We start from the raw sequence: 18,540 nt of genomic DNA, 5'->3' as shown, positions 1-18,540 counted from the left end.
CTGAATGAAAAGGTCACCATTAGTTCACCACAAATTTATCACAATTTGTTTTATAAATTTGTGGTGGAGAAAATCAAGTTCAAAGAATCTATTTGTGTTCAAACGTGAATTTGAAGATGTAACTATTGTTGTGCAGGAAAGGCTAAATTGAATTTGAAGTTGCATTCACGTTGCCGGAATGAACTATGTTTAAATGCAACTATGAATCTATAATCATATATAGCTAGAGAGGATTTCCCTAAGAAATAGAGAAGAAGTTAATGTGTTGGTTCTCTTTTGTGTCTTTTTAATTGATTCTCTTGTCAGTTCAAAATCAAATTGGTTCAGTTTTTTTCTTCTTCTACAGAAATGAACTCGTGATTTTTTTTTTTTTTTTGGGGGGGGGGGGGGGTTAAACCTTATACTAGTCTTAACTGTGTTCTTTAAGAAAACAATAGGGAATGTTTTGTTTTATATTAGTCTTCTTGATTTAGCTAGTGTGATTTAATTAAGGCTAATTAACAATAATTATTCGTTGGTTTCTTTTTCTAATAGTATCTAACTAGTACTAGTAGATTCCTTTGAAACCAATTAATCTGAAAATTTTTGTGCCATCCCATAGCGTTTTTTTGTTTTTTGTTTAGACAATAAAAAATTGTCTGTTCGGACTCTCAAGGGGCACCAATTTCTAAAAGGCAAATTAACATAATAAAACTCGTTTTTATTCTTTTAATATATCCTAAACTTCTAACATATATATCTACTAACCACAATTACAAGCATTCACTCAAATCATTTTCACTTAAACTCAAAAAGAGTTATTCATAAACAGGATATAGATAATAAAGTGGAAGACTCCTCTGTTCATTTCAAATTATTTCACGAGGAGTAAATCTTGTCCTAAAGAACTCGAGGAGTGAACATAAATTTTGTTTGAAAAGCTTGAAATAATATTTAGGGATTATTTCAAATAGGTGGTTGCTATCAAATTGCCCATTATTTCAATTTCAAACTTGAAATATAGATTTAGAGAGGTTTTTCAAGATTTTACTCACAAAATTTTAATTATTTTTTCATATCCAAATACACTTTCAATTTCCAAATATGCTTTTCCAACACCAACTTCAAATATTATATTTTCTCAAATATCAGTTAATACTACGTCTAAGCGCCTAGTAAAGTCATTATGATTCCATGAGGGAGTTCCGATCTTAAAAAAATACTACGAGGGACTGATCAGTAAATATAAGAAAAAGACTAAAAATGAAAAGAAATATTCAGTTATTAGGCTATAAATACAAAACCATATTTGCTCCTTTTTCCTCTCTCCGCAAAATCAACTCATCCGATCATTACTCAGCCGATACTGCAGGTTTTCCTATACAATAATCTCTCCTAATTCAGGTAAAACCATACATTTACCCACTAATTCCTATTTTTTCGCATTTATATTCATACATTGCGGAAGAAAATAAAAGCGCAAATTTCTTTTTATTAATATGAGAATCTGTAATAAAGGTGCAAAATAATCAGTTAGAGAATTGAGATCCATATGTATTTTCGGTGAATTTCTGTATTAAAAGTTTCTAATTTATTTGATTTGATCTGTAACTAATTTTGTATACAATTAAAAAAATTGACGATTTGATAAAATTTTACTAAAATGGAAGCAGTGATTGTTGATTCGAACAGAGCTATGGTAGGAGCAAGTGCAGTAATCGAATCGGTCAGCTCCGCTGTGATCGGAAAAGAGGTGGCAGCGGACAGTCAATTTGATCTGACGGCTGTGGCGGAGCCGGTGCCGGCAGTAGTGAAATCGGAGGATGTAGATGGCGCGGTTAATGATGGTGAGGAGCAGAAGAGGGAGATTGTGTTAGGGAGGAACATACATACAACGTGCTTAGCTGTTACGGAACCTGATGCTGATGATGAATCTACCGGTGATAAGGAAGCCTATATGGCTAGTGTTTTGGCTCGGTATCGGAAGACTCTTACTGATCGAACTAAGTACCATTTAGGTATCGTGTTCATTTTAATTTTGAATTGTGACACGTGATTTTGATTTCTTTGTAGAGGCGAATCCAAGATTTTGACTTTATAGGTTTGAGTTTGAAATTCTACGACAGTCCATTGGATTTACTGGTCCATAAAGGGAATTATAGATTTTCTTAGGTTGGCTTTAGATATTTCTTTTTTTGACAAATGTTGCTACTATGGCCAGTTTAGCTTTCTAAATTGGTTTCATATATATTAGGAATGGTATCTCTAGCGCGAACTTTTGTCTATCTGTTATTGGTTAATCCCCCTTAAAACGGGAGAGACTAGGGGATATAGCTCCAATGTGAATGTTATGACTTACTATTATGTTTCCTTTTTGGGGCAATTTTTTTTTGGTTTAGAATTTTGATAATTTACTCTTCGGGCTTAAAAGTAGCACTTTTCTGAGATACTGAGTTTGAAATTGGCAAACTTATGGCTATTGCTTTTGGCCTCGACTAATTAAGCTGTCCAGTTTGTTGCATTGGAAAGTTGTAACGAATAGCTAAATATTTTTCTTTGCTATTATTTTCATTGGGGACAACATGAAAAGAACATGCCTATTTATGGCAAAAGAAGCAGACTGGTAAAGTTGAACAAAAGATTGGTCTTGCATGAGCGTGAGATTAGGTTGAGGACACAGTTTTACCATCACATAGCAAGTAATTTGGGGGGGGGGGGTATTGATGTAACATGAGGGGATGAAATCATTGGGTGGTTATTTAATATAAGGTGTTTCTGATAGTCTTATCTATATCTTCACCTAAGTTTGATATAGTTTTTCCTCCTCTTGGGAGGTAAACACAATTTAGAATGGCTTCTGTCTTTCTTTTTAATAGCTATATGTGTTGTCTTATTTGCTGTTGATTAAAGTTTGATTTCGGGTTGTTTTTAGCATTAAAAAGTGCTTTTTCTTCGTTAGAACCTTATATATTTATTGCCTCCAAACTACCGTACCGATGTTATTTTTGGTAATGAATATAGATATAGTATTGAAATTAGCCAACAGTATGTCCCAGTGGGTGGGTGGACTAGTCCAGTTTACAACATCCTTGACTACTTTCATTGCATTCCAGGTGTAAAAAGATATTTGCCTTATTATCTCAGATTGCTGATTTTCGCAGGGTATCCATATAATTTGGACTTCGATTATGGTGCACTCACACAGTTGCAGCATTTTTCCATCAATAACTTGGGGGATCCATTCATTGAGAGTAACTATGGTGTGCACTCAAGGCAGTTTGAAGTTGGGGTTTTGGACTGGTTTGCACGCCTCTGGGAAATAGAGAAGAATGAATATTGGGGATACATCACAAACTGTGGAACTGAAGGAAATCTTCATGGAATCCTTGTTGGGTTAGTATAATTTTAAATTTTTTCCTTTGGAAGGCGGAAGCATTAGGTTACTGGTGAAGAGGTGATCTCCCACCTTTTTCCTCTCTTTTTTCTAATTCTAAGGAAAATACTGTCGTAATAATGCAGGAGAGAAGTATTTCCTGAAGGAATTTTGTATGCTTCGAAGGAGTCTCATTATTCTGTTTTTAAAGCAGCACGAATGTATAGAATGGAATGTGTGAAGGTTGACACTCTACTAACTGGTGAAATAGATTGTGCAGACTTAAAAGTTAAGCTACTAGCAAACAAGGACAAACCTGCAATCCTCAATGTCAACATCGGTACTCTCTTACCCTTTCACTGTCTGAGATATTCCCTAAATGCAGCAACTGCGTAGCTTCCTAATGTGCCATCTTTTTTGGTTGGCAGGAACTACTGTGAAAGGAGCCGTCGATGATCTTGATCTTGTCATAAAAACCCTTGAAGAGTGTGGGTTTTCACAAGATCGGTTTTATATCCACTGTGACGGGGCTCTCTTTGGTCTTATGATGCCATTTGTCAAGCGTGTAAGTAATTTGTTTATCCGGCTGTTTTAATTGTTTAACTTCTCCTTGCATTTCTTAAACTAGCCTATGTGAAGTGTATGTGAAAATACTTGGCTATTGTTAGCGAATCAGGAGTTTATGAGGTACTCTTGTGTAATTGAAAATGTGAAAAGTTGCTGCCTTTGCCACTTGCAATAGGCAGAAGGTTAAAAGTCAAATTCGTTCTCTGTAACCATTTCTTTTGGAACTAAAGGGGGAAAAGATGAAGAGAAGCAGAATTCATTTCTTTTGCTGATTAGAAGGACTAAAAGTATCTTTTTTCCAGTCCTGTTGGCAGTAGGTGTTCCTTATGTGGATACTTCTTCACAGTAAAAAACAAAAAAAAGATGAAATAGATTTTGTATGCAGATCTACAGTCCTGTTGGTGGTGTTTATATTCCTTTTTTCTTTTGACAAGTATTAACGTGCGTCACGTGGTAACTTCTTCAAACCAAAAAAGAGATTCTGCAAGCAGAGACCATCCACCGCCACGGCGCTTTTATGAAACATAAAATTAATTATTATCTTTTTTTACTCCTACGTACCATTTTATGGAACAATAAATTTAAAATTTAAATTCTTAGAAAAGGAAGAAACCAAAAAGAAGATTTTTTTTTGTAGGTAATGCTATTGTTTCAGTGTTTGCCTCTTAAGTGATATTGTGAATATGTACAGGCACCGCAGGTTACTTTCAAAAAGCCAATTGGTAGTGTGAGCGTCTCTGGTCACAAGTTTGTGGGATGTCCAATGCCATGCGGTGTTCAACTGACTAGGTTGGAGCACATTAATGCCCTTTCTAGGAACGTGGAGTACCTTGCTTCAAGGGACGCCACTATCATGGGAAGTCGGAATGGGCATGCTCCACTTTTCCTTTGGTGCACCCTGAACAGAAAAGGGTACAAGGGATTCCAGAAAGAAGTCCAGAAGTGCCTAAGGAATGCTCATTACTTAAAAGATCGCCTTATAGGAGCTGGAATCAGTGGTATGCTGAATGAACTGAGCAGCACAGTTGTTTTTGAGCGACCTAAAGATGAGGAATTTGTTCGCAAGTGGCAACTTGCTTGTGAAAGAAATATGTCACATGTTGTCGTAATGCCTAGTGTCACAGTCGAAAAGCTGGATGACTTCTTGGACGAGTTAGTTAAAGCACGATCAATCTGGTACAAGGATGAAAACGTCAACCCTCCTTGTCTAGCTGCAGATATTGGGAGTCGAAACTGTTGCTGCCCTCAGCACAGAGGATGTAATTCTTAGATAGAGATGCTATAGGTTTCTCATTGTTTCTGTAGGAAACATTAGAGCCATTGTAGCACTGATGTTTGAATTAGAGAAGCTATTAGTTTCTCGTTGTTTCTATAGGAAACCTTAGATTCATTGTACAAGTGATGTTTGAATTGTGACTTGGAGTCATAGAAGTGTATTGTTGTGGCCCTTTTGCTTCTGCAAAAATGTGTTATCATAAGGAAGGATTTTCCAAAATTTTGTGGCAGCTTTGTGAATCTTTTGTGCTCTCCATTTTCTCAGTCAGCTGCCTTTGATATGAAAAGGGGAACTCCTAGCCATAGCAAAATTGAGAAAAAATGTTGACGAGAATTCAGATGACTCGGAAGAAAGTTATGGTAGCATTTGTGCAAAAATTTTTAAGATTGGATGTAGTGTACTAGTCTTGTTCGGTTATGGAACTGGCAGAAAAATCACGTCAACAGTTATGACTTCAATATTGTTGAAGCAAAATAATTCCTATCATATTATTGGATGTAAGCATTCTGCCCATGAAGAGGGGTTGATGGATTGAGCCTGTGTGTTTCTTTCTTTCTATTTCTGGGGGCAGGTGAACCCCCCACCCCCACCCCACCCCCACCCCACCCCCCACACACACACAAAAAAAAAATGAACGAAACAACTGATCAAGTTAATTTCTATAGCAGATAACCATTTGCTTTTTCTTTTGTTTTTGTTTCTGTTTCTGGTTTTTTATCCCCTTTAGAGGTTGAGGACTGCATGTATATTCGTGATATCTTTAGACATCGTTAGAAGAGTTATGCAGTAGAGGGGCATAGTGCCTAGAGCAAGGTGCGGTAATATATGTGCGAGGTGCAGGCAGATTATGAAATCTGACAATGACAACGTTAAACTCAATGGGGGATAAAGTTAATGGTTGTTTAGATTGTGGTGTTAGATTCTAGTTCTACAATACAATAAGGATTATCATGATTGTAGTATTTTCATTGTCATGGAAACTCTATATGTGAGAAATGTAATGCTTCTTCTAGAAGTAGTATTTTTATTGTGGAGGTACAATTTCTTCGGTTGCAAACAGAATCTAAACTCTCTTTTTACAATTTCTCAATCTCATTGAATCCGCAAACTATTATACTGTCGCCTATATGTTGTTTGGCTGAGGAATATCCAGGAAGTGCGTGGAAAGAAATCATGGAAGTTAATACAGAAACATCAGGTTAAGGTTGAAAGGATGTATACTATTCGATTTTTTTCCCATTTTCTTCTCCTTTTTTTTCTGTAGTTACAGTCATCTTCTTTTCTTGATAGCAGGTGGCTATAAGAGAGTAATTACTATGCACATTTAGACTTTTTCTTGGCTCTTTGACCAGGAAATTCTAACGTCCAGTAAGTTTTCGAGCTATGCATCTGAGTTAAATGTATCACATTCAGTGGTAGAATAGGAGGACCAAGGGTTGATTGTAACAATCTCCTGCCATATACCAGCCACCCCTCTCGACGAGAAAAGAAGAACATGAAAGAGGACGCAGAACAAAATCAGCAAAGTACTTGCTTTGAGCTTTAAAATATACCACTTTGTTAGATTACCATTTTTTTATCATCATCAAAGAGTTTCATACCTTATCTTGCAATTTAACAATGGATCTTTAGGAACTATTCCAACTTCTTGGTTACTAATTGGTTCAACTGGAACCAGGAGTTAGCACCTTTTCCTTATTTCTGCTGTTACATTCTCCTATAAATCTGAAAATACTGTCTTTTCCTCTTTTTAATACAATGTAAAAGAAAGACATTATCTAAAGTGTCTCAACCATGACGGGATACTTGTTCTTCGGCATCCTGACAAGTGTTGGCTGAACAGAATCGTCTGTGTCTAAAGGTGTCCATCTGCAACAGAGAAAACTCTTCAAATTAGAAACACGGCTTATCAGCAGGAACTAGAGAAAATTTCAAAAGGACCGACTGGTTTTCTTTATTTTCCTTTTTCTTGTTTGGTTCTAGTTCTTTCCTATGTATGTTTTTCTTACTTGTATCTGCAGACAAGATGATGAAGGAAAACAGAAATTTCCAGTTTGGCGAGGTTGATTCCAGGACACATTCGTGGTCCGCTTCCAAATCCAAGGAAGCTGAAAGGTTTTAGAGGCCCCTGCAGAGAATCCAACAAGTTACTTTTGTTATAAAATCTCAGGGGTTGAATAGAAGGAGCCTGCTTATTATTTTGGAAAACTTACATCAAATCTAGAAGGATCAAACTTCTCAGGATTAACAAAAATCTTGGGGTCGCGGTGGATAGACACTACATCCAAGTTAAGAGACCATCCCTTCTTGATTTTGAATCCTGAGAATGGTTAAAAGATTTATTTTAGCTCTGTATATTATAGCAGGAAATGTAACAAAATCCAGGTATGAGAAAGCTGACAGTTACCATCAATTTCAAAATCCATTGCTGCTTTTCTTGAAAACCAAGGCAGGATTGTTGCCATTCTAAGAGTTTCACTTATTACCTGAACATTGAAAGATCAACAAAAAGAAAACTTATTTTTTGAATTTCAGGGATGAAAAGAAGCTGAATTTATGACTAGTATGCAGCTCACTTTGGCGGTGTAAGGCATATTGTTGACTTCAGACCAGGCAAGATCTAATGTGCCTTGTTTTCGAGCTTGAATTTCTCTATGTTCCTCCTGCAAATAAAAGATTCAAGTTAGTATAATCTAATTTCAGAAAGTTAAAGGTTGCTCTTTTTCCCCGTGTTAGGTTCAATAAGAGTTACCCTTAATCGTTCCAATACAACAGGATTTTCTTGAATATATTTGACGAGCCATGTCAAAGCAGCAGTTGTAGTATCATGTCCTGCAACTAGCAGTGTTAATATGTTATCCTTCAGTTGTTTATCGGTGAGTTTATCATCATCATCATCATCATCATCTCCTTCTGATGCATCTTTGCCATGCTTCTTTACCAGGGATTGCAAGAAATCTTGTTTCAAGCTTTTCCCACTTCTCCGTTGGTCAATTATCGAGTCTAACATAGCATACATTCGATCACGAGCCTGTAATTTACAAATAGTCATCTCATTAGTTTGTCCATCAATCCTAATCTGCATATACTGTTGAAAAATGTTGTTACCTGAATGCCACGATAAAATGCAGTTCCCGGGACCTTAAAGGGTAAGGAAGAAAAAGAGGCAGAAATAATCTTGAAATTGGTTCGAAATTTCTCTTGTTCCTGACCAGTTGGATCTAAGCTCATTATCATATTGCCTATCACCTTGAGTGTGAACTGAAAAACATAATCCAACAGGTTGAAACAATGCCTCTAAATCAAAAACCAAACTCTATAATAAAATTATCAAAAGACTTAACTGTGGAAGCTTCTTCAAGAACCAAGACTTTTCTTCCAGACCACTGATCCAATGTTTCAATAGCTAAGCTGTTGATAAATTGAAAATACTTCTTAAGTCCATCAAGTGAAAGTGGTTCAGCAATTACTTTTCGGAGTCTCTTGTGCGACTCTCCCGTCTGTTGGAGCAAGCTAGTAGGTCCAAGTACTTGCTGTCCTGTGTAGAAAAGGTTTAAGCTCACCATTCCATCTTTTCCTGTCAACAAGATTTTACTTGCTTCTCTTCCAGCCATGAATACAGTGTACCTTCCCAATACATAACTCTTGAACACCTTCCCATACCTATAAACAAAACCATGCTACAATCATTATTTCAATCACGCGCCAAACCATGATACAGTCAGTCAGTGGTGAAGCCAGAAATTTCCCAAAGGTGTTCAGACTTGAAAGAAGTAAACAAATTTCCCGACCAAGGGTGTTCAATATATGCAGTGACGAAGTGACCACCCTTAGCAAAAGGTCGCTTCGCCCCTGTAGTCAGTGGATTAAAGTGAGTATTTCAATAACATAGAGCATTTAAAGAATTTTATTTCACCTTCCCGAGTAAGATTATAAATTCTTTCCACAATGCAAGTGATTGAGTTCTTTCTAAACGTAGCACATTATTACGATTCCCTGGAGAAAATGACAATGCTAGAGAGCTAGATAGATAATACGAAAATGATCATATGTTGGCCTTACAGTTTCTGTCTCTTGTTAATGAAGCTGTATATACCAGCACGGCTTGAGAATTCAGATATGAAAGACAAGCTCTCTCCAATAATAGGCCATCCCAGGGTACCTGGAATTGCTTCCATTTCTTTTGGAGAATCCCTTGTTTTCAGTAAGACTGCTAAAACTAGTAAAACCAAAACTACCACAATCACCATTAACATGATTAGTTCCATTCTTGAATGTGTTGAAGCTGCAAACAATGATGAATTTATATGTGATATTGTGATGATCTCAAGAATGTTGTGTTAACAGCTTTAATATAAACTGATTCCTTGTTGGGATAAGACAACTTGACCCTATTGAATATATTATGTGTCCATTGGTATGAGATGGTTTCTAAGACAAGGGTCCAAATGGATTTACTATTAATTTCTAATTCCTACAATTATTAATACTAATGCAAAATAAAGTTTGTGGAGTCACAATTTCTTCTAGCTAGGCTTTGTTTAATGTCAAGAAAATAAGAGAGTCAAATTATTCTACTAACAGAAAAAGGTAAGTTCAAGGAAATGAAGAGAGAAAAAAATCTTTATCTTCATTTACAATTTGTAGAAAGTTGGGATAATACATGGAATTAAATACGAAAGATAAAATGCTTAACAGTGAATCAAAACTACTTTACTCAAAGATTTCAGTTATATACTATTAACAGTGAAAACATTTTTTAACTATTAATGTAGTTTAAATGTCATATTTACCAGGTTACCGATTAATGTTTTATTATTAAGATTTACCTGTGTAATTATTTCTTACACTACTTTGTAAATATTTCTTACACTATTAGTGCATATAACTTAAACTCCTTTACTTATAATCGATTAATTAGGACCGGATGCTCAAACTATGTAACAATAAACATTTCTGATGATAAAGGATAATTCAAGACCAACTTGAATTTGATTCAGATTTTATTCGACAAGATAAATGAAATAGTTTTAAGGCATAAATTGGTTGACACTTCAATTTTGAAATATTCTGCAAGGAGAAACCATCTCGCTGTTTTTCCTATTGGAATTACGTCAAGTTTAACTTAGTTGGTGTCAACATTCTTGTCTAATCACATCTGCTTGACATATGGAAGTGATTAATTGATCTTCGAATTGGTTGATACTTAGATTTTTCTATTAGGCTATATCTAAGGAAGACCACTAATCAATGGTGTTTCTGTTGAAATTATGCCAAGTTTAACTTGGATGGTGTAAACATTCTTGTCTAATTAGAGCTACTTGATTGATTAATTAATCTTTTGAAGCAATGCAACAATGGATTCTGGCGTGGAAATCATTGCTACCGCCTATGAGTATATGGCATCTTCTTCTGTAATAATGTCAAAATAGATTCATTGTAAAATCAATAGGAATAGATCCACTAATTTACTTTGATAAGCTAAAGTTGTCAAACTTCTTTTATGGGATGGTTGAGTTGACTTTGGCGTGTGCACCAGCCCAACAATGCTTCCAACTTTGGATCATTGTTTCATTGACATACTCCATTTTTCCTCTCACAAACAAGACTAGACAGAAAAAGAAAGGGTTTCAATCTGTAAGATTCTATTGACAAAACAAGTTATGATAAATAGGCCTAGAGTCTAAAGCTGACCTACTTAGTAAGCCATCAAAACTTTGGCTTCGGGTTATACTCTCAAATCTGATCAAGCTCAATAGAAAGCATTTAATAATCTATTTCTCAACTAATACGAGGTCGTCCTGTTAGGAGTGGTTGGTGGCATTAAATAATAAGGTTATGGATCCATGTAAGTAGTTGTAATTGTGGAAAATAAATAAAAAGAAAAAACTGCAAATTTATTTCCATATCGAAGATCATGCCTGCAAGAGCAGTTTTCTAGCTCAATGGTCAGGAATTTGAGGTCATTCAGAAGAATTTAATCACCGGCAAGGTTTATTTAATTGAGATCAAACTGTAGTGGTAACAACTGGAGACCTCACAAATAATAAGTTATGATAGTCATCACATAAAAGATGTTGAACAATATCTAGCTGCTGTTTATGAAACAAGTTTCTCCTATAGCATTAAAGTAACTAGTATTGATAATGGTACAAATGATCTGAGCAGCATGCACTCACAGCCTGTAACACTATCCATTACATATCAATATATACAAAGCTCTATGCTAATTACTTATTTATGATGTTCCCTTTTGACATTTTCAACCCCTGTTATTGAAGTTCATGAAGCTAGATTGGGTCTGCCCACCGATATTCTGGGTACTTGTGGTAGAATGCGGCATGTGCTGCTGCTGCTGTTGCGCATGGTGACTACCACATTGGACAAATGACTGTGGCGGGGGAGGGAAATGCGGACGTGGCCCCCTGTTTCCATTGGCACCTGGAATTTGGCCAGCTGCTATCTTAAGCCGCTGCAGTTCTTCCCTCAAAGCCTCGTTCAGAGCTGGAAAATATTCACTCATATGTCAATAAAATAAATCAGTGAAAATCACATCAAGCTAGTAAACAGGCATACCATCTCTAAGATGTGCTTGTTGTTCCAAAGCTTGCAACCGTAGTTTGAGCTCTTTGTTCTCAGTAGTCAATCCACTATTGTCTCTCTGCATCATCATACAAAAATGGCATGAAAGTGGTCAAGGCAATGTTACTGTGTTTTCTGACAACAGTGTGTTAGCGATAGCATAATTTGCAATGATAATATTCCATTCGGCAACACAGAAATACAGTTGATACATGTCTAAGGAAATGCGCACAACTTGAAACTGCAATTTTGCACACACAGCATATATGTGTCATGGTCTCATGGATAAATGGATTGCCTACTGTATGTTACCGCCCAAATGAAGACATGGAGAAGAAGTTCAAAAGCACCACTCAACCCGTCAACCAAAGTAATTTTACAAAAAAGAAAAGAAAAATGGGAAGGAGCAATCATGAAAAACAAGAACGGTACGCCTTCAGTACAACAAACTGGAGACTGTGTCACACAACTATTTATGCATGATGTTGTGGTAGACAGATCCATACTCAACGACAAAGAGATGAGTGAAAAGAAGATGAATTTCCAACCAGAGCAATGGAATTAGATTCCAGCAGGATTTTATTGCGAGCAGCTAGCAGGATACCATACTCAGATATTGTAATGATGCTAGAAAACAAAATACTAAGTACTTAATAACTAAGAACCTGTTAATTTATGATGACTATTCTCAATAAACAACGTTCATTATTTAGCACCAAAGAGAAGTGCAACAGCTTTTAAGAGCCTAATAACCTGACCAGCTAGTGGTGGAAAAGAAAAGATTTGACTGAAAATTTTCCTTATATCCTAAGAAATACTATGTTTTCCACAATAATTTGAAGTCAGAACCAGTTTAGAGAAATGGCTTGCAAAATTACACTAGGAACTCTAAGTGAAATCTACAGGCACAGAAGTGGGTAATTGAAAAGCAAAAGTTTGGAGCCTACATCTTAAAAAACCATGACCAATAAAGCTTGTTCCATATCATTAAATTTAATATATGCATGTAATAGATGCAATTGGTCCATAATAACTATCTTATGCAGTGATGACAAACATAGAAGATCCGTGTAAGGATTAAAAAAAAAAGGAGAAAGGACACCTTGAAGAATATGATATATAGTATTTCCAGATTTTAACAGTGGGAAATTTTGAAGCAATGTACAATATCAGATGCATTTCTAGCTCCAGCAGTTCATTCCAGCTTATCAATTTTAAACTCAAACAACTAGTTGAGAAAAATAATACTCAAAAGACAACTGAAACCCAGGTACAAATAATATATAACAAACCGTCAATCAGAAAAATACTTGAAATGAGTACTGCAAACCCTCCATCTATTTGACGAAATTATCTGAAGTTCTTTGCTAGAGCTCACTTGCCTTACTTGGTTTTCCAAAAAATCTCTAGTTTCGGTTCCAAAGGTTGAATCTAGAATTCTGCCATTTTAGCACCAAAGTTCTCCTTTTTTAAAAAAAAAAATAAGGGATAGATAGGGCATGGAATTTCCAAAATTCTCCTTTTGCATTCTGAGTTCACAAGTTCAACTAGCAGAGACTCTGATCCTATCAATTAAATTTACAACCTAAATTCATATTATTCCAATGGCAATTCCTCTCTATGGTGTTACTTCACAGACAAAAATTACTTCAGTATTATTTATATTTCTTTTTCAGTTTCATTGTTAGTTGTTTGCAGAGATTATAGGCAATCTGGAGGTCTTTACTAAATTGGTAACCCTACTCTTATTTTTAATATCAGGATTTAGCTAGATTATTCCACCAACCCTACTTTTGACTTGTTATATTCTAAATTGTCCAAAAAAAAAAAGTTGGTCTCGCTGAAAGATACGTGACTGACCAATTAGTCAACCAGCATGTCCGCAGTTGATATTGCTCATTTTTAAAGTTCCTTTTTTCTTGTGTGTCTGTGTTTTTTTTTGGGGGGGGGGGAGTTTTTTTTTTTTTTTTTTTGGGGGGGGGGGGGGGGGGGGGGGATATGCCAACAGCAAAATCAACAAGGGCCTATTCCTTCTGCAGCACCTCTCCTCCATCTCGCTAATTCTCACACACCTCCCCCCCGCCCCCCGATGCCACACCATTCTAACTGTCATAGTACCGCACTATCTCACCTTTCCCCAATAGTCCCCTCCCAACCACTAGCTCCCTCCCTCCATCCTCCATTGCCAGCAACAGCACCCTCCGCATATGACACTAGCACTCCCACTTCTCCAATTGCCCTCTCTTTCTTAGCTGTAGTACTCCCTTTCCCATGGCTACCCGACCCTGTTCCCAATCACCGGCACCATATCACTGTTCTCTGGTTCTCCGTTCCCATTATTAGCCCTAAGCATTCTACATCACTTGCAAAAAAGGACAGGAATATTAACATAATACTCATTCAGTCAAAAAGAAATCCAAAACAAATAAATAATGGGAAGAAACGGAAAATATTGCTATCAATATATTGATAATAGTTTAGTGGTAGATGGGTATAGTTGTCCCCCCCCCCCCCCCCCCCCCAAAACACACACACAACAACCCTAAATCCAAGCTTCTCTGATGACAAAAGGGTTAATTTTGAAATAACCTACCCCGATTACTGACAAGCTAAAGGTCACTTCACTGACTTGGTAATAACCATCCAGGTTGCATTGAGCTTTTTATTATACGCCAACATTTCTTTCCCAGATACTTTGTTATTGATTGCACTGTTCTTTCAAAACTTTTTGGAGTTCTTTACCTTGATCATATTGCATAAGCTCTTTGTTCAACGTATGCAAACATGAGAAGCTATTGAAATTTTCAGGTCACTTTATACAGCAAAATTTGATAACCATGAACAGTATTGCATAAATTCTTTGTCTATTTCATACCTGCAGGACCGTGATTTGGGCAGATAGAGTAGTAGCTTCAGTCTGCAGAGTCTGTACCTTCCTCTCCAGTTCACTAGTGTAACGAATTTTTCGCTCCTTTGAACGTGCAGCAGATTGTCTGTTTGCAAGAATCCTGTAATAATGCAGAATCAAAGATGAGTTTATACAAAAGCTTAAAACTAAGTTAAATGCTAGAACCTTTACCTACAAGCCACAAGGGGACTTAGTATTTTAGGAAATGGAAAACATACAAATGACAAAACAGTAATGCTGGGACACGATGCTATGTAACAGAGAGAAATGACAGAATAACCTTTTGTGCTGAAATTTTCAGATTGCTATGCTGATAATGAGATGTCATCAGTAGTTTCTGAATTTCCTCGCCTCCTACCATTCAGGTAACACCACTTCACTAAAGATATACAGTATAGTAGAACACCATTCTCTTTCATCCTAAATCAGCATACATGGTACAATAGCATCTTTTCATTAACTCAATAATGTGGCTTTTCTGCTAGGAGCCTCTACTAGACTGCTTTTAAGTAGTATAGTCCTCCCCTCCTTCCCTCCAATCCCTTCTTCCTTTTTTTGAATATATAAAGTTTACTTGTTTCCGCTGTTAAATATCCTGGCCATTCACATATAATTTAGTGGAAACTTATTTCATTTTCCACAATAGAGAATTGCTGCAAATGATCACCAGCATACTTCTTCTTTCTCAAATCATATGCATTTCTTCTCTTCCATTGATTTGAGTTCGAGAATATTGATCACATACAATTTCACCAAAAAAAGGATATAGTTTCTAATATCATAATTCTACCTCCTCCTTTAACTCCTATCCTTTGCTTTTCTTCTCTTTATATGTATAAAAGATTGAGTGCCTCACAGATTCTACTTTTTGGTATACTTCTGGTATATTATGCCCTTCATAAATAAAAGGTTATTACGTCATCCAAAAAAAAGCTCTTTGCAACTAAAAATAGACAATTTTGGCCTTCCAAAGAAACAGCAAATCACTTCAAAACCAAGAAATATAGCGACCATCTAGTTCCCTACATTTTCTCAAGAAATTTTCAAAGAACCAAATGATTTGAAGAGACATTTCCTCCTAAATCCTAATCATTAGAGCTAAGTATAATTCCAAGTAAAAAAAAAAAAAAAACATCACACAACAAATGTATAAAAAACAAAAACCAAAAAATTAGAGAAGTCCAAACCTTTTGGCTCTCTTGGGATCAATCAAAGCCAACTCAGCAAGGCGATCAGGAGCCATAGCTTTCTTAACGGAGCTGCTACACTCCGCCTCAAACGACGCCGTTGAAAATGACCCATCCATCGAATTGCTATGCCTGTGTCGAATACCCGAACCAGAAACCGAACCCGAACCTGAACCGAACACCTTTTTTTCCTCCTCCTCCGCCGCTCCCGGCGTAGTCGCTCCAAACTCCAAACCATCAAAAAAGTCGGCGTCAACTGATAAACTCCGAAAATGATTCAATGGTCTAGGGTTATTATTAGCGCCCGGTCCGGACATTAAGGCCGGTCCACCGGTCGACGACGAGTCAGCAGAATTGGCCGGTTGCATATGAGTATCAGCAGAAGGGGAGAGCGACGGCGCTGAAATATCCAGATTAAAGTCGGCTACGACGTCGTCTAAGAGGATATCATCGTCGAAGTCCGGGAACCGGAAGAAAGTCTCCGATTGGGCCCGCCGATGACGTGCTATACGGGTCGGAGTATCCGGCATCTGGTCAAGGTCGGTCCGACCCGCTAGAAACGGGATGGGTATAGGCTTTCCGCTGAACTTCGGGTCCATTTAGAACTGGCCCAAAACAAAAACAAAAATCAATTCTTTGTGGAGTTTCGATTTTGGGAAGAAAAAAAAGAGAAAGAAGAAGAAAGGGGGTGGAGTGGGACCCAGGGGAAGAGCGGCAGTTGGAAAAAAGAGCAAACTCACATGGGGTTTATAATTTATTGCAGTTGTCAGCAACAGCTAACTTCAAGGTCCAAGCCTTACTATAAGAGGTTTTACTAGTGTTTTATGGAGAATATATGGACACGAGGGGATGCCAAGCAACCTCCATTTTTAATCAAGAGGTTGTGAGTTCGAGTTTTTCCAAGAGCAAGGTGGGAAGTTCTTGGAGGGAGAGATACCGAGGGCCCCAAAGGAGTAGAGAAGTTGTTTCCGAAAGACTTTCGGCTCAAGAAAACAAAAAGACAAAAGGAGACAATATTAATATCACTACAAAAATCATAGGAAAAATTGAAACAATATGAAATCCAGAAGAAAGATGCAAAACAAAAGCGTTAGCTAGTAAATATGTCTTGCATTGAAAGTAAAACAGTAAGACACAATATTGTCATTAGCTATCTTATACAAAATCCTACCAGACTAGTCTCACAAAGGTACGAATTAAAGCAAGATTCGTCTATTTCCTAACCTACAACCCTAATACTCGACCTCAACATCTTTCTATCAAATGGAGATAATACATAAATAGAATAAATATTCAATAAAGAGAGATTATATCTTAAGACATAAATATGAGTAGAATAGTCCAATTCCTTTCTTAATTAATATTTCTTAAAAGACGTGTAAAAGAGAAACACGACACATAATGTGAGACAGATGAAATATTTATCTTTTCAAAATAAGGGAAGATTTTGAAAAACTTGTAAAAATGTGGAAAGGAAATATGTTAGAATTTTTTCAAATTCAAAAGCAAAAACACATACAAGAATTGATTCAACTATGTAGTCATAATAATATGCTATGTCACCAGATTCTTAATAGAAAAGAACAAGATATTATAAATAAAGCTTATTGTCAAATAGTTAAACCAAAATTCAAATAAAAACAAAACTTTAAAATATATATATATATATAAGAGAGAGTAAATATATATAGTGTAAAACTTGCGATTCTTGATACATATTAATAAATAGTCTAATGCATAAACGTTAATAGGACGAATGTTCTGCCAATCGAGATATTAGTCTCACAAAACTTGTATCGGTCAAAATCTGACCACCACGACCAGGTTGTCCACGACCCCCTTTTCAGCAATCGGGTAGTAAAAGTCAACAGAGTCCACTCCATTTCTCCTCCGAAGTACCCGACAGATCGAAAAGAGCAACGCCTAAAGCTACAACCAGAATGCACCATTGACCAAAACGCGTCAAGTCACATTGAGGGTAAAGGGATATATGCAGGTTGTCTCTTACCCTTATTGACATATCACCCTCCATAGGTTCGGTAATACGTTCATATAACTTGTAGTTCAATTTAGATGAAATAATTTGACTTGGTACAAAGTTTAAAGAAAAAAATAAAACTTTTGAAATTTGAAACTTGTGGTCTTAAAAACTTAAGGGGTAAAAGCTTTGTGGGGTCATGATATTTGTGTGGTTATAAAAGTTTCTCATTAATTTCGATTATATATAGCTAAGGAAGGCTTTCGATAAGGGGCTTCGGCATTCCCTCATAAGGGAAATCTAAAGAAAAGCTCCACTTCTATATCCTAAGAGGAAGAAAAACAATTGTAATTCTCTCTTCTTATCGAATGATATTAAATCTTAATAAGATTATCGATATTTCCTTCGTCACTTATGCAATCATCATTATTAAATCTTTTGATTTGGAACTAACTAAGTTTGATTAGGATTTACCCCTTCATCTTTGATTGATTTGTTCAAAAAGATTTTAATATCTTTTGAGTCAAACAATTTGGTGCCCTCTGTGGGGATTTCCTAGTGAAAACTCCTAGTCTTTCCCAGATCAAAGCTGAAGAACACAATCATTCATCGAAATAAATACTAAGGGAGAATCTAACTCACGCAAGACATGGGAACAACGCGTTAAGGGAAGGAGAGCCGAGCGGATTT

The 18,540-nt window shown here is 36.4% G+C and overlaps 3 protein-coding genes across 4 annotated transcripts; 1 reads left to right on the top strand and 2 right to left on the bottom strand.

Moving 5' to 3' along the window:
• Positions 1 to 1,290: 1,290 nt before the first annotated feature.
• LOC104232672 (serine decarboxylase) lies at positions 1,291 to 5,424 on the top strand. 2 transcript variants are annotated; one of them, XM_009785932.2, is made up of 6 exons: positions 1,291 to 1,383; positions 1,672 to 1,997; positions 3,141 to 3,372; positions 3,499 to 3,692; positions 3,781 to 3,917; positions 4,611 to 5,424. In XM_009785932.2, the coding sequence occupies exons 2-6, from the start codon at positions 1,676 to 1,678 to the stop codon at positions 5,187 to 5,189; spliced, it is 1,464 nt and encodes a 487-aa protein (XP_009784234.1). In that variant the 5' UTR covers positions 1,291 to 1,383; positions 1,672 to 1,675; the 3' UTR covers positions 5,190 to 5,424. The 2 variants fall into 2 exon arrangements, with proteins under 2 accessions (XP_009784234.1, XP_009784235.1); XM_009785933.2 differs by having other exon boundaries at positions 1,297 to 1,383; positions 1,653 to 1,997.
• A 1,549-nt stretch (positions 5,425 to 6,973) lies between these two features.
• Positions 6,974 to 9,463, bottom strand: LOC104232671 (abscisic acid 8'-hydroxylase 3-like). The gene is made up of 9 exons (XM_009785931.2): positions 9,258 to 9,463; positions 8,540 to 8,858; positions 8,304 to 8,456; positions 7,948 to 8,226; positions 7,772 to 7,858; positions 7,603 to 7,681; positions 7,409 to 7,515; positions 7,205 to 7,323; positions 6,974 to 7,064 (listed from the first exon to the last, which is right to left on the bottom strand). Exons 1-9 carry the CDS (start codon positions 9,461 to 9,463, stop codon positions 6,974 to 6,976), a joined length of 1,440 nt encoding a protein of 479 aa, XP_009784233.1.
• A 1,765-nt stretch (positions 9,464 to 11,228) lies between these two features.
• On the bottom strand, positions 11,229 to 16,663 carry LOC104232669 (transcription factor VIP1-like). The gene is made up of 4 exons (XM_009785930.2): positions 15,873 to 16,663; positions 14,653 to 14,785; positions 11,772 to 11,856; positions 11,229 to 11,699 (listed from the first exon to the last, which is right to left on the bottom strand). The coding sequence occupies exons 1-4, from the start codon at positions 16,469 to 16,471 to the stop codon at positions 11,458 to 11,460; spliced, it is 1,059 nt and encodes a 352-aa protein (XP_009784232.1). The 5' UTR covers positions 16,472 to 16,663; the 3' UTR covers positions 11,229 to 11,457.
• Between the last annotated feature and the right edge of the window lie 1,877 nt (positions 16,664 to 18,540).

The sequence above is a fragment of the Nicotiana sylvestris genome, chromosome 4 (assembly GCF_000393655.2).
Source record: "Nicotiana sylvestris chromosome 4, ASM39365v2, whole genome shotgun sequence".
NCBI classification, from domain to species: domain Eukaryota; kingdom Viridiplantae; phylum Streptophyta; class Magnoliopsida; order Solanales; family Solanaceae; genus Nicotiana; species Nicotiana sylvestris.
The sequence above is the reverse complement of the archived record's forward strand: the minus strand, read 5'-3'. Positions and strand labels throughout refer to the sequence as shown.